Raw genomic sequence first — 15,029 nt, 5'->3', positions numbered from 1 at the left:
GGAAGTGGCAGAGCTGGAAATAAAACTGAGAGGGTCAGTTCAAGAATCTCTGCTCGAACCGTAGTGAGGGTGTTCTCATAATCCCACGTGGGCACCCCTGCTCCATTCGGACCCTTCCCCTCCTATTCTGTGGGACAGAACCTGAGCATGGCCTCCTGTCGCGGTGCCTGTTTTGTGCCTCGAATCCTCCATGAGCTTTGAGAGGCACCGTTTGGCTGTGAGTGAAAAGGTTCCCAAGGGTGAGGAATGAATTAGGTTTCCCTCTTCAGGGCGGTGACCCCCTGGGACCCACATTGCCTACGTGATCAGGAGGAAGCCCACAGCTCCATTTTACTGGTTTCTAGCGCAAGATCAAGTTTACAGGATGGAGGGAGAAAGGGCTTATGAGGAGGCAGAGAGAAAGTGAGACTGAGGGACTTGGCTCTAATCCAGAGGAAGAAGAGCTGTATAACAAGTCATCGGAGCCACAGAGCATCCTTGGGTCACCAAATGTCCCACCTTCTAACAATGACGATACCCAGTGGCAGAGGCTGGTTTTGCTGCTGGGGTTCACCTCCGCGGGAGGAATCGGGGGGACGGCAGGCTCCCCTGAGCTGTCAGGGTGGCCGAGGCTGCAGAGGGCAGGGGAATCCCATGTCTCCCTCCTCGAGGGAACAGAGTGAGGGGCTTGTTGGGGCCATGGATGCCGCGGCTGCCAGCGAGCTTGAGTGGAGAGAAAACAGAGCGGGAAGGATTTGGGCTGGGTTGGTGATTTGGGAGAACTTAGACTATAAATAGTGAGGAGGATGTAAAAAGCCTCAAGGGGATTTTGGAAGCCCTAAATCCACCACGGAGATCCAAGCAGGATCCCAGGGACCATTTAGGTTTTAGTAACATCTAAATGTAACTCGGCACGGTGCCCGACCGCCCCACGCTTCTGCTGTCACCGCAGCCCTTGCCAGTGTCTGCCAAACCGAGGACACACATCTTGGGGAGGTTGGCTGCCAGCTTGCGAGAGGCAAGGTCTGCCCTTATCTTGCACGGATCACCTCACTCGCTCTCCGCAAGGAGGTACCGCTTTGGCTATCATGAACAGCAAAGGAAACTGAGGCCCGGGCGATTGGAAGTGGCACAGCCTTCGAGGGCCAGGCTGGATCCCATGCTCAGCCCAGAGCCCACATCCCTCCCAGCTGCTGCCCCACTGTGCCTCAGAGGCCGAGCTGCTGAGACCCGTCCCAGGCAGTTCCAGAGGAAGTTACACTAAAATCCGCAGAAAATCAAAGCAGGGTGTGGAAAGACACGTGAATGCCTTTGTGTCTTGCTCCATGGGGCCTTGTGGTCACCAGACTTCTCTCGTCTACCCAGACCCTGTTTTGTTTCCCTCATTGACTTGCCATAAAAGCCCTTTTGCTCCCCTGTGGTCCCAGCTCTGCCAGCCTGAAGTCTGCCCTAGTCACAGGCCTGTCCGGCATTAACTGAGACCCAACTCTCGTGCCCATGGCCCTGGGTCCACTGCTGGCTCTTGGATATCTGCAACTGAGTCTTCTGGTCTTGACTCTTTCAGGAAAATGACTGTCACCTAATATTGAGAGAAAGATAACCTGGAACGGGTGACATTGAGATTATAGCTGGCTATCACATTTGTAGAAAAAAAAATCCAGGACTCTAATTAATTTTATTTTTAAACCTATTGGATTCCCATCACTACAGTGTTTACCCACATCAGACCAGCCAATCCCTTCCCCAAGGTTCTGGAAGAGGAAAATACTAGATCCAAGGTCCCATCTTACTTAAACAAGGGTAGAAACAAGACCACCAGGGCTAAAGAATCAACTTACCAGCAAGGAAACCGAGGCCCAAGGAGCCCCAAGAGATGAAAAGCAGCTACCGAGGCCCAACACCCAGCCAGGCCCTGATCTGGGCATGAGAGAGCCCGTGACCAGTCATCATGGTTGGGCCACACAGCATAAGGCAATACAGCTAGAGTGAGCAATTCTGCCTGGGGACAAAGACAGGGAGGGCTGGCGCGTGGGAGGGGTACTTTCGGTTAAGGAAAGCTTCACAGAGGAGGGGACTTGTGGGGTAGGCCTGTGAGCACGAGTGTGTGGACAGCCAAGAAAGGCATGCCCAGGGAGGAAGTGGTGAAAGCCAAGCCGCCCGGGCCTGAATGGCTAGTTAGCTGGGAACAGCATTTGGCCCCATCGCAGGGCAGGAAGAGCAAGAAACATAACACTGGCTGGCGAAGGCGTGAGGGCTGTGTCCCTGACTTTGGGCTCCACCCTGTTGGTGGCGAAGACTTGAACCGGTCGAAGGGAACTAAGCCTCCAGTCAGTGGGTTGGGGGAACCACAGGCTGGAGCCAGATTCACCAAGCGGGAAGTGATCAGTGATATCCCGGGTGCGTGCCTCGGCAGAGGACCACGGCAGGGATGGGGGCCGTGCGGATGGGGAGGAAGGAACGGGACGAGATGTCAGAATCAGGAGGAAACCACCGAGGGTCACTGAGGGAAAGGCTCATCTGCGAATGCCACAGGGGACCTTTGAGGGCAGTGTCTGGGCAGGTTGGAGGTAAGGAGGCTGATGTAGGTCGCTCCGGGTTTAAGAGGCCTGAGACATGAAGGTATTGAGTCAACAGATAAAGATGCAGGAGCCAAGATGTGGCCCTCTGAAGACAGAGAAAGGCTGCAGACAGATAGAAGTTTGAGAACCTCTGAGGAGAGGCTGGTTGGAGCAGTGGGAGCATTCCTCTGTGCCTTCTACTCTTCTTGGATCAAGTCCAAGTCTTTCTTTTTTTTTTTTTTTTCAAGATTTTTAAAAATTTGTTTGAAAGAGAGAGAGAACATGAGAAGGGGCAGTGTCAGAGGGAGAAGCAGACTCCTCACCGAGCAGGGAGCCTGATGCAGGACTTGATCCCGGAACTCTAGGATCATGACCTGAGCCGAAGGCAGATGCTTAACCAACTGAGCCATCCAGGTGCCCCTAAGTCCAAGTTCTTGCTGGGGTTGATGAACGGTTACAGCCTAGCCTCTGGCTGTCCTTCCTGTCCTCTCTTATTCCATCCCCTCTGCCTCGCCAGGTTTTCCACCACAACACTTTCCTCCAGCCTCAAGGCCTTTGCACACACCAGTCCCACTGTCAGGTGCCCTGCAGGGAGATGGGTAACATCCGGGTAACCCAGCTAGGGATGGGGGAGACTGAGCTAATCTCAGCTTCTCTCTCACTGGTGTCACCAATTTCCTTCCTGCAAGTAATTGGTGTGGTTTCTAGTTTCCCACTTAGACCTGACTGATGGTCCACTCCTCTGGGTAGTTACTGTTTATTTCTTCAAGCTCAGCTTAAAAATCACTTCCGTCAGGAAGTCTGAACCTCCTAGTTCTGTGCTCTTTTGGGATCTGAAGACCCCACAGGGCGTGGTGGGGGGAGACTGTAGGAGAGCTTGGGGGCTTCATAAGGACTTTGATTTTGCTCTTCATAAGACTAGAGGCCTTGGGAGAACTCTGATTCAAGAAGCCGGCTTTATGACGTTGGTTTTGATGTGATCCTTTCACGTGTTGACATGAGTTTCAAGGAGCAAGGGCAGAATAGGAGGGCATTTTAGGAGGCTACTGTGTTCCTCCAGGTGAGGGACGAGAGTGGTAGTGGTGGGAGTGGTGACAAGCCGTCAGACTTGCCTCGGACTGTCAATGTAGAAACCACCAGATTCATAGACAGCCCAGGAGGGAGCGTGAGTGGAGGGGTCATGGAGGCCCACAGGCTTTGGAGCGGCCCTTCACTGCGATGGGGGAAAAGTGGACATGGGATGGGGCGGGGAAGATCAGGAGTTCAGTTTTGGTGATGTGCTTTAGCTACCCTAGTGGAGAAGTCGTAGGCTCTCTGGAGCTCAGGAACGAGGTCCAAGCCAGGGACACGTGATGGGAACCATCAGCATGTTAACAGGTACCCTCGGTTATGGGAACGGGAATGGTGAACATCGCCAGGGGAGTGAGAGTTGAGGAGAGAGAAGCCAGAGAACTGGGGTTGGGGCCCTGAAGGCTAAGAAGGAAAAGTTCTTGGGGACTGGGAGAGACAGCCACTGAGCTGGGGAGGGGTGTGTCCTGGGGGCCGCAGGAGGAATGCTTGAGGGACAAGAGGAGTTCTACCTGCCAAATGCTGCTGGAGGGGCTCCTAGGACAAGGACTCAAAACGGTCCCTGGATTTAGCAGCTCCAGGTGTTGGTGACCGTGACAGTGTGTGGGGGTTGTGACCTGATTGAAGTGAGTTTGTGACAGGGAGTTACAGGAGCTGAGACAGCAGATGAAGGCAACTGTTCTGAGCATTTTGTTTTGCTATGAAGGAAAGACGGGAAATTGAAGGGTGGCTTCCATTTTTTTCCCAAGGTTTTTTTATTTTTTGAAAAAGTTTTTTTAAAGATGGCTGAAATAATAGCATGTTTGTCATGAAATAGAGATAATTCAGAGGGAGAACCTTGGCCAAGAGAAGTGTACAGAGATAATTCAGCAGTTGGTGCAGGGGTGTCCCATCTGGTGAGATGGGGTGGGGTCAGGCAAGATGGGAGTAGAGGTGCTCCCCAGGAGCAGGGCATGCCCACCTACAGTGAGGGGGGGGTGGGGGGGCGAGACAGAGCCACAGGGCTCGTGTGCAGTGGGGTGGGGTGGGAAGTGTCTCCTTGGAAAGAGTTAAGAAGGAAAAGGAAGCAAGAGAGGAGGGCGAGGACAGGTGGGAAATGCAAAAATGAGGTAGAAACAGCCATTGAGAATGGGGGGTGGGGGTTTTCAGCATCACTGTAGAGGTGTGCAATGAGGAATGTCTGGGGAGACCCTGGCAGGTTTTATTTTTTTCCCCAGCTGCTCTTGGTTGGTTGATTGCCCCTGCGGGTGCAGCTGCTGAGTCAGGAGGGAGCTGGGTCCACGGTGACACTCAAGTGAAGAAGACCAAAGTGACGTTTTCCAGGACCTCACCTGAGAAGGAAGGGGGAGGGGAAGAGAGATGCCATGGTGGGGCAAGATGGCGATGGTGCCTTTGCAGGGTGAGGAGCTCCAGTAAATACGCTGCTGAGGGAAAGATCTGGGGAGAGGAAAGGAGGAACAGGTCAGGAGTGTGGGCAACCAGCAGAACAAGATCGCACAGAGGGAGGGATGCCCTGAGGACCAGGCAACAGGGGAGGCGTGGCTTTGGAGAGGGGCAGGAGGGCAGAAAAGTAACCCAGCTTTGTGCCTCCTGGCCTTTGTTTCCTTGGAGGAAGAGAGAAGCTGGAGGGTGGCATCTACCCTCCAGGGAGGGGGACGTCCCAGGAAGAATCCCCACAGTCAGTTCTGCCGCCCTCTCCAGCCAGGCTACTGCGTTTATGTCCCCTGGGAGGCACTCTCCCCACTTTCTATTTCTACACCTCAGTTCCCAAAATGATTTGTGTTGAGAAAGGACTCGTGTCTAGCTCTTCTTCTCCCTGGCCTGTGACTGCAAACCCCTGACTCCCACCTCATCTTCTGCCTTGCTTCATTTGCCGTGACTACGAAGGGAGCCAACTTCTAATTTATTCTCACCCGGAAAGAGTACTTAGGCAATGAACCTGAAACTCAGCCTGCAGTCGGAGTGACGTCTTCACAGACAAGTAAGATGTATAGCCTGCTGCTGGTGTGCCAGACTTGGGTAAAGGGCAGTGTGGTCCTGAGGCTGAACTTGGCACAAGGGTGGGGGGCTGGCTTTGGGGCAGCCCCCACTTCCTTCCTTCTCTCTCTCTCCTCTCAATAAATATTCATTTGTGGTCCGCCCTGTGCCAGCAGGATCTATAGGAAGGTGATGTAATAGAAGCAGAGAAGGAGATGGTAAAACCCGCCGGGTGCCCACCTACCTTCCTAGTGCAGCCTCTTGCAAACAGATCTCTGGTGTTGCTCACTCCAGGCAGTAATGTTTCCACAGGAGAAAAAACTGAGACCCCTACAAACCAACCTGGGTAAGCCATTCATGTGGTCAATAATGACTTGGCCCTTGGGGTAGGCTTGTGACCCAGTTCTGACCAGTAAGGCCAGAGGAGAAATGAGCCAGATGTCCTGCCCTTCCTTCCTTGGATGCTATCTTGAGAGAATAGTGTTCCAGTCTGGGGGAGTGATTTAGGCACAGGAGGAGAAAGCCAGGAAAAATACAGAAAAGCTGTCCTTTTTTTTTTTTTTTTTTAAATTAAAGAGTGTATTTATTTATTTGACAGACAGCGCATGTGCATGTGCAAACACAAGCAGGGGGAGTTGGAGAGGGACAAGCATGTTCCCCACTGAGTGGGGAGCCCGATGCAGGGTTGCATCCCAGGATCCCAGATCATGACCTGAGCTGAAGGCAGACACTTAACCCACTGAGATACCTGGGCACCCCCAGAAAAGCTATCTTGAGCCCTGACATCACTGAGCTGCTGAATTAACAACATAGGTTCCACTGATCACCAAATTCCACCTTTACTGTCCATGCTCCTTTTACTTGGGTATTCTAGCACTTAAAACCAAAGATATTCTAACTTCTGCACAGAGGAGGAAATAAACAATTGTAATTTACTATCACACGTGGCTCTGGGCCTCCTGGAAGCCATGGCAAAAAGGGAAACCAGATAAATTGTAAAGTTCTCCTTAGTAGTTGGAGAAGAGCTTGTCAGGGAGTTTCTGCTTTTTTGCTCCTAAATTCCTTGTTTGACACTAAATTTCCACGTGGGAGTTTATGAAAGGAACACTAAGATACATAATTGTGAGATAATTGTTTTGCAGGAGAAGCAGTTTTTACAAGGCCCTTTCATAAGACAATGAGGATCTAGATATAAAGAGAAAGTCTAACTAGAGAGGCAAAGAATGGGTGGGAGTGGAGTGGGCTTTGCACTGCTCCATTCCCTTCCCCACCTTGGATGGTCAAACAACCACACCCCTCCCTTCCCTGCCCCCCAACCCAATGAGAGGAGTAGAGTCCAACATGAATCAGAGCCCAGACTGAGACTAGATCTATGGGCATTAACACAGAATGGGAGGCAGAGCACGGAGAAGGAAGAAGGGGAAGACCCCTGACCCACCACTCAGAGGGAGCAGCTGCAGGTGGAATCTGGGACGGATGAAAAGGAGAGAAAAGAGGAAGTGAACAGAAGAAAGTGCAATCAGGGGGGCACCCTGGGTTTCTAGAAACTCAGGACCGGGGAACAGTTTCTTCATCCCGCTCACTCTGGGACTCCTGGTGGCCAGCAGCAGTGTAGTCACCACTGTCACAGCTGTTGAGGCTGGGCCAGGAGCTCTGTATGCATCAGCTCCTGCGGGCCTCCCAGGGCCTGGCCCCAGGATGGCACCATGACTGCTGTTTCCAGCAGAAGATACTGGAGCAACGTGCCTGAGGTGGCCCATGACTTGCAATGAGGCTAAGCTTTGAGTGCAGGCTCTTCTCCAATATTCTGAAGGTGGTGTCCAGCCGACGTTCTTCAAGGGAGACCCCCCCCCCGCCCCCACCTGGCCCACTGACCAAGCACAGCTCCAAAATGCAATTTCTCAGTAAAGCATTTGTGGCTTAAACAGATGCAGCTTTTGCATCGAATTTCTGTTTCAGCGCACTCCAGGAGGCTGTGTGATGCCTTGAGCTGCCCAATGGTCCTGGCAGTATGGGGCGTTCCTTGGCCCAGCCGTTTAATTCTGTACTTGCTCTGAAGGCGTCAAGTGTGGGTCCAGGAACACAGAATTCAACAAGATCTTCCTAGTGATGACCCCCTCCCTCCTCTTTTCTGATTGAGGAAGATTCTAGTATAAATACCACATCTCTGTATTAGCATTTTCTAAAACTTCTCAAATGGGGGGGGGGGGTGCCTGAGTGGCTCAGTCTGCCTTCAGCCCGGGTCATGATCTCCAGCTCCTGGGATCCAGACCTGAGTCAGGCTCCCTGCTCAGTGGGGAGTCTGCTTTTCCCTCTTCCTGTCCCTCTCCCCACTCCCTGCTCATGCTCTCTCTCTCAAATAAACAAATAAAATAATCTTTAAAAAACCTTCTGAAATATGACCAAATTCCAATCACCTTTCTGGTCCATGCCTTGCCCTCTCCAGGACTTCTGACCTGAGGGGATCAGCCTCTCACCTCCAGGAACTCTGGCCCCTCCCCCAAGCTGTGGGACTCTCAAGGGTCAACTCCTCTGGAGAGCAGGAGTGTTAAGTGAGGAGGAAATCCCCCTCCCAGCAGGAAAACCAGCCATTTTTATTACGGATCCTATCACAATGTAAGGGCTGGTACTTCTGTGACTGAGCTAATCCTGTCACCGTGTAAATCAATAGGAAACCCACAAGGGATGATTTGATTTAGGATGTTCATTTTGGGAAGCTGGTCTTCCTATAACACTGAAGCCAAGACAGTTGCCTGGGCACTTCCACAATAAATGCAAAGTTTAGCCTGAAAGGACCAGATCGGTTAATAAAATAAATTCAGATTCCCACCAAATCAAAATTCAGATGCATGTTAGGCTCCTCGGTTCAGTGGGCTGAATCCCTTAATCTACCGAATTATTATGGAAAAACCCCTATCTCTGCCTGTCAAAATCACTGCTGTCTTGGGGGGAGCCTCTTGGGAAGGACAAGTTGCTTCATAATAGCTAAGATTATGTGCAGTGTACCATTATTTTGAAGACGGTCACATACTTGAGGAAGTACAACACAGGATATGGGACAGAGCCAAGACACAGCCCAGGTGACAGGGGCCAGAAAGGTGACAGGGATCGCCCAGATGTGTTGCTGGTAAGTTACAGAGTGAGGCTTCTTCTTCTTCTTCTTTTTTTTTTTTTTTAATATTTTATTTATTTATTTGACAGACAGATCACAAATAGGCAGAGAGGCAGGCAGAGAAGAGAGGGGAAAGCAGACTCCCTGCTGAGCAGAGAGCCTGATGCGGGGCTCGGGACCATGACCTGAGCTGAAGGCAGAGGCTTTAACCTACTGAGCCACCCAGGTGCTCCCAGAGTGAGGCTTCTAATCTAGCCCCCTGACTCAGTCCAGCGTCCCTTCTCTGTGGTCAGGTAGGGTGGCCTCAGGAAGAGACAGTCTGAGGGTTCTGGCTATGTGTCTGCTGGATAGGGGTGATGTGATCTCTTCCAGGGCAGCCTCATTTACCCCAGGGCCTGCTGTTTCTTCAGTGGTTAGGGGCGGGCATGTGTCTACGGATGCAAGGGGCTTGCATTCTGCAGTGTGGGGCAGGCCTCAAGTGTCTGCCCAGGGAGCTGACCCCACTTGGCCAGGTGAAGGAAGGTGAGAGAAATTGCATCTAGGGCAGAAAAGAGGAAAAACGTGTGGGAAATCAATCCCCAGATTCCAAGAGGGGCCCCTGGTAGGAGCCCTTGTGAATAAGGATTTGGCTTGTCCCTGTTGGGCCTCCCACCACACCTCCCGTTCTCCCACCTCCATTCGGGGTGACTCACGCCTGCAGAAAGGATGAATCATTTGGGTTACGAAACCCAAGGGCTCTTGAGAGGGAGGCTAGAAAGGACCTGGGGAAGCCACCTCCAGGGATCCTGCTGCCTCCCCGCCCCTCCTTGCCCAAGATCTGTGTGTCCTGTGAGCTCTATATGGAATTTCTTCTAGACACTAATATCAGATCAGTGGTTTTGCCTTCCCACCTCAAGGCCTCCTGGGCCCATGTTTTGTTTCCTCTCCTGAATTAATTGGGGTAAAGGCTTGCTTTCCCCATGAGGTCAGTTAGGACTGACCATTCCTAAAAGTAATGGGAGAAGAGATCCTGAAGGGGTGCTCGCCTCTCACCGTTTGCTCCTTCATGGTGTGAACATTTCTGTTATTCTCCAGGGTGCACCAAATAATTAGCTAGTGCCTTCTAGGCTGCCCCCGGCAGCAGGGGCAAGGATGATTCAACTCACTTTCCCACTGACTGGTCCCAGCTCCGTGGGAGCTTTTAAGAGTCTGCACAAGTGAACACGTACCATGTGGTGGGCCGTGAGCTCATAAACACAAACGTTTATGGGCAGCTTATGGCATGGCAAGAGCTCATGTGATCCTCAAAACAGCCCAGGGTAGATCCTATTGTCATCCCCATTTCCAGGTGGAGCCCCGCTGTCGACAAGGACAGCAATGTGCCCGAGATCACGCAGAACGAAGTGGACAGCTTGGGGATTCACCTGTACCCCCTGCCTCCCAAGGTGGTCTGGAGCCTCGGGGCTGAATCCGTGGGTTTCTCCTGCGCACTCACTGAACCCGGTTCATCTGCCAGCGGTCTCGCCCCAGTTAAAGTGCCTCCTCCTGGACCGGGCCATGACTCTCCCTTTCCGCGCGGTTTCTTTCTCTTAGAACCCAAAGCCCTTGCAAGCTCACCATCTCACCGCGGGATGAGCAAAGACACCCTTAGAGGAGATGAAACTCGACCTGGAGAATGAGGCCTCCAGGATGCCCGACGGGTGGGAGGGCGCTGGGGCCTCGGCCCACCAGTCTGGACTCACCTGAGCTGCCCCGGCGGCCCTCGGGGCTCCCGGTAGAACGCGCAGGGCCAAGGCCGCCGCTCGGGGCCGCCCGGGTCTGTCTGTCCCAAGAGCCCCAAAAGTCCGCGAGAAGTTCCCCGGTGGGGGGCGTTCCGGGCCTCCCGCGCCGCCCAGCCCGCGGCTTGCGCCCGTCCCGGCGCGGGCCGCACGAGCGCGGGCCCAGGGGCGCCACCCGGCCGCGCGGGCGGGAACGCGCCGCGGCCGCCTCCTCCTCCCTCGCTCCCGCCCGCAGCGGCGGCGGCGGCGCTTCCCCGCTGCGGAGCGGCTTTAAAAGGCGGCACCCCACCCCCCGGCGCACTCGCCGCTCGGGCGCCGCGCGAGCCTGCCGCTGCCATGCCTCCACGCGCGCCGCCTGCGCCCGGGCCCCGGCCGCCGCCCCGGGCCGCCGCCGCCACCGCCGAGGACGCGGACGCGGGGGACGCCGGCGGGCCCGGGCTCCGGTCGCTCGCGCCGCGCCCCTGGCGCTGGCTGCTGCTGCTCGCGCTGCCCGCCGCCTGCTCCGCGCCGCCGCCGCCGCGCCCCGTCTACACCAACCACTGGGCAGTGCAAGTGCTGGGCGGCCCGGCCGAGGCGGACCGCGTGGCCGCGGAGCACGGCTACCTCAACTTGGGCCAGGTGAGTGCGGCCGGCCCCGAGCGCCCAAAACTTTCCCGGCCGCCGGTGGGCACGGCGCGAGGGGGCGCCTCCTTCCGGCTCGCGGTCGCGCGCGGTCGGGGGGCGGCCGGGGCGCCCTGCGTGGAGTCGCCAGGGGGACGCGGCGCCCGGTACGCTCGGCGGGGCCCACCGGGTGGCCCGCGGAGGTTGCGGGGGCGCCCGCGCAGGCCTGGCGCGCCCGGAGGGGCAGTTCCGAGGGCCCCGCGGCCCGGCGCGGGCACCTGCCCGGCGCGGCGGGAGAAGGAGCCGTTCTCGGGCGCCGCGCTCTGCCCGCGGGCGCTGTCCTCAGTGCCCACCAAGCTCTTCTTGGCCTCGGAGCCCCGGCTCCGCTGCGCCCGGCCCGCGGGTCTCGACGGGCTGCGCGGGGCTCCAGACTCTGAGCGCGCGCCAGGGCGTCCCGCCGCGACTCGGCGGTGACAGGCGCATGGCCCGCGGATCACGGAGGGAAGGGAGGGCGTCTAGGTGCTGGAATCTGGAAGCATCCGTCCTTTGCCAGAGGCTTAGGATTCTGCAACCTCACAGGGGGCTGGAGGCAGGAGCTCCTGCGTTGAAAACCCCTTCAGGCTCCTGGAATTTGCTTTGTTTTTAGGCTTCTGTGGCTGTTCCAAGGCTAGCTCTCTACAAACTAGCTGTATGACCTTAGGCAAGTCACTTCTCCATCTTCTTCATCTGTAGGGGCAGTGTCAGTGTGTACCCGCCACAGTTTTGGGAAAGATCCAGCAAAACCCCAGGCCAGGGGTTGACCCTGGTCAGTGAGCCCAGAGTCCTCCCATGACCTGGGCTGTCGCTATGACTGGGTTAGCAAGAGAGGACAAGCCCTGGGCAGGCGGGTGGCATAACTCCAAAGGACCCTTGAGGCAGATCCCTTTCTCCTTCCCCAACCCTGCAGAGTGACCGTGGGGCAAGGGGCTGGTTTAGGGCTGGTGGAGGGGCTGCAGGGGACTGAAGCGTGCTGTCCCGCCAGGGGACCTTTCAGCGCAGTTAACCAGTCTCCTACATACTATACGCTTAGAGGATCCAGTGAAACGACAGGGAAGCACCAGCTCATAACTCAAGCTGTAATGCCAGGCAGTGTTAAATTTAGTTTCATCATTATCCGTGACAGAAGCCAGCAAAGTGTGGTGTGGCCCTAATGTAAATGACATTTCTTCTGCATCCTAAGTCTCAACAGATGCTGCTAATGTGAGATGTGTGGCCTTTTGGAAAAGTAGATTTCTGCTGTTTGCTCTGTACTTCACGTGGTCAGTCCGAGTGTGTCTGGGAGAATGCTGTCCTGTCTTTTGTGTAGCTAGATCTGTCCGTCTGTATGCACTGCTCAGATGTCTGCAAACGTCCTGTGATTGGAGTTTTTGCCTTTGGGCAGCACTGGCTTCGTTTCTCCCCGCTGTTCCGAAATCTCCCTGGGTGATGTTCCAGACTGAGGAAAGTGGTCCTCAGGCTTCCATCCCCATTCATGGCTAAGCCCTCCTCCCGCCCCCCTGCCGGCTCCTGCTACACCTCACTGCTCAGCCCAGGTGGCCTGGTAATTTGTCTTCAGCTAAAAGTGACTCTTCAGCTGCACGGTAAATTACAAAGGGCCTCCCAGACGTTTCCACAAGAGCCACACACGCAATAGATTCCCCCTCGCCGTTCCTGTCCACCAGCATCAGAAATGCCAGGGCTTTTAAACAACTTCTGTCTGAGTTGAATTTCATACGCAAAGTCGGCTGTTCTCATTTTGCCTGTGGGGGAGGTTCCCTCAGGTGTGTATCTGCCCCGATCTGGGACATTCTGGGGGAGTCTCTCCACGTCTCACCAGCTCTGTCCAGGGCAGCTGCAGGGTGGACCGCACACAGCCTGGTCAACTCAGCCTGGGAGGCGGGGGGCTGGGGTGGGGATGCCACTATGAAGACCTTTGCAAACGGAGGGGATTTGTTGGTTCGGGATCTGGGCTGTCTCCAAGACGTGAGCGCGCGCGCGCGCGTGTGTGTGTGTGTGTGTGTGTGCGTGAGAGAGGGGGAGAGAGAGAGAGATAGAGAGAGAGATTACTCAAGGAGCACCTAATACTCTTTATTCCCAAACCAGCTTTTCTCCCTCCCTCCCCCAAGTGAACTACTAATGTGGAAAAGGCCTGGAGCATTCCACCCTCTACCTCCTCAATAAGAACTCTTTAAAAACCTTATTTGCCTTTTTCAGCCAGGAGAATTTGTGACTCATAAATAAGATGTAGATATTATTAGCTTTGATTTATGGATAAGCAAACTGAGGGGAAGCAAGGCATGGAAGCTGTTTGTGTCTACACAGAGCATGTCGACTCTGACAATTATGCTCTTTGCTCTTTGTCTCCAGCTACATTCTCTGGTCTAAGTGTCCTTTGTGTGACTCTTTCCCCAAACCCTTAATGGGCAATTAGTGTTATGCCCGGTACCTGCCCTGACTCACAGCCCTGCTTTTCTCCTGGGCCTTTGCGAAGTTCTAACTTCTGACTCGAATGTGTTACCCCCTCTCGTGCAACTAATAACCCGATGCCGTGTTATTTTACATGGTGCAAAGGTAATTGAGATGGTTATTCAGGTGAAAGTTATTCACCTTTCTTGAACATGGAAGCCTTTCAGATTGATCGTGCCTCTGGATCTTCTCCTTTGAAAAATGTGCATCAGGAACCAGACAAACGAACCTCTTTTTTACTTCTTTATTCATCATGATAGTTGAGGTCCTAGGTAATGTACCACAATGGAAAAGAAAGGAAGGAAGGAAAGTTTGGAAGAGTCAAATGTCGTTTACTGATAGGTGGCATAACTATGTAGATAATCCGGGAGAACCTAGAGACTATTATAAGTAGTCAGAGAACTGAGCAGGATGCTTGGTAACAGTAGCAACCTATCTAGGAGCAGCATTCGAGAAGAGAAAAGAAATGATAATACACTCTAGCATAAAAGCCGTTAGAAATCTAGGAATACGTTTTTTAAAAAAATGAAACTTACCAGAAGATTTTAAAATATTTGAACGATGTATTGAAGAAGTGGTCTGAATAATGGAGGGATAAGCTATGTTCATGGACAGGAGGACTGATTATCACATGCCCCCCCCCCTTCATCTCTAAGTTCAGTGTAATTTAGTTGACGTGCCAACAGGGTTTTCTATGGGATATGAAATGACACAAATGTATCTTAAAGTTCACATGGAAGAGTAAGTTCCCGGAATCCCTGTGACAACTCTGAGAAAGGAAGAAAAGGAGGGGAGTGTATTCTGCCAGAGAACAAAACTTCCCATGAAGCTGGGGTGATCGTGACAGTTGGACGTTGGCCCTGGGGATGGTTCCTTGCAATAGTGATGAATCAACTCAAACCCAGGCAGGTGTGGGAGCTTGTATGTGCGAACAGAACTGTTACAGATGGATGGGGAAGGGTAGGCATTTCAGTCAATGGCACCGAGAGAATTGAATCGGGAAAATAATCAGATCCTGACCTCACCTCACACTACCCAACAGTAAATGCCAGCTAGAAATAACTAGAGTGGAATACCTTTATGGCTTTGGGGCAGGAAAGGATTTCTTAAACAAAACACAGAAAGAACAAATAAAGGAAGAGATTGAGCCATGAAGAGTTCTGTATAACACATCATAATAGGATAAAAGCATGTAATAGACTAGAAAAATTATTTATGGCTTATGACACACAAGTTAGTGCATAGATTATTTAAAAAGCTATCTGCCTTAACTGAGCATCTGCTCAGGTCATGATCCCAGGGTCCTGGGATTGAGTCCCGAATCGGGGTCAGTTCCACATCAGGCTCCCTGATCAGGTGGGAGTCTGCTTCTCCCTCTCCCTCTGCCCCTCTATAGCACCCCCACCCTGGCTTGTGCTCTCTCTCTCAAATAAATAAAAAAGCAATCAAATCAATAAGTAAAAGAGAAACGCCAGGTAGAAAAATGGAGAAATA

At 53.4% G+C, this 15,029-nt stretch overlaps 1 protein-coding gene across 3 annotated transcripts in view; it reads left to right on the top strand.

Moving 5' to 3' along the window:
• The first annotated feature begins 10,686 nt into the window (after positions 1-10,686).
• PCSK6 (proprotein convertase subtilisin/kexin type 6) overlaps positions 10,687-15,029 on the top strand; it is a 180,088-nt gene continuing 175,745 nt past the window's right edge. The window contains exon 1 of one of the 3 annotated variants that reach the window (XM_045070493.1): positions 10,687-11,069. In XM_045070493.1, the coding sequence (XP_044926428.1) occupies positions 10,788-11,069 (282 nt within the window). In that variant the 5' untranslated portion in view covers positions 10,687-10,787. The remainder of the gene's footprint in view (positions 11,070-15,029) is intronic. The other 2 variants (XM_045070491.1, XM_045070492.1) reach the window with 2 other exon arrangements.

This window comes from Mustela putorius, unplaced genomic scaffold (assembly GCF_011764305.1).
Source record: "Mustela putorius furo isolate JIRA1106 unplaced genomic scaffold, ASM1176430v1.1 tig00003972_pilon_pilon_pilon, whole genome shotgun sequence".
In the NCBI taxonomy this organism is placed as follows: domain Eukaryota; kingdom Metazoa; phylum Chordata; class Mammalia; order Carnivora; family Mustelidae; genus Mustela; species Mustela putorius.
This window is presented reverse-complemented; position numbering and strand designations above follow the sequence as displayed.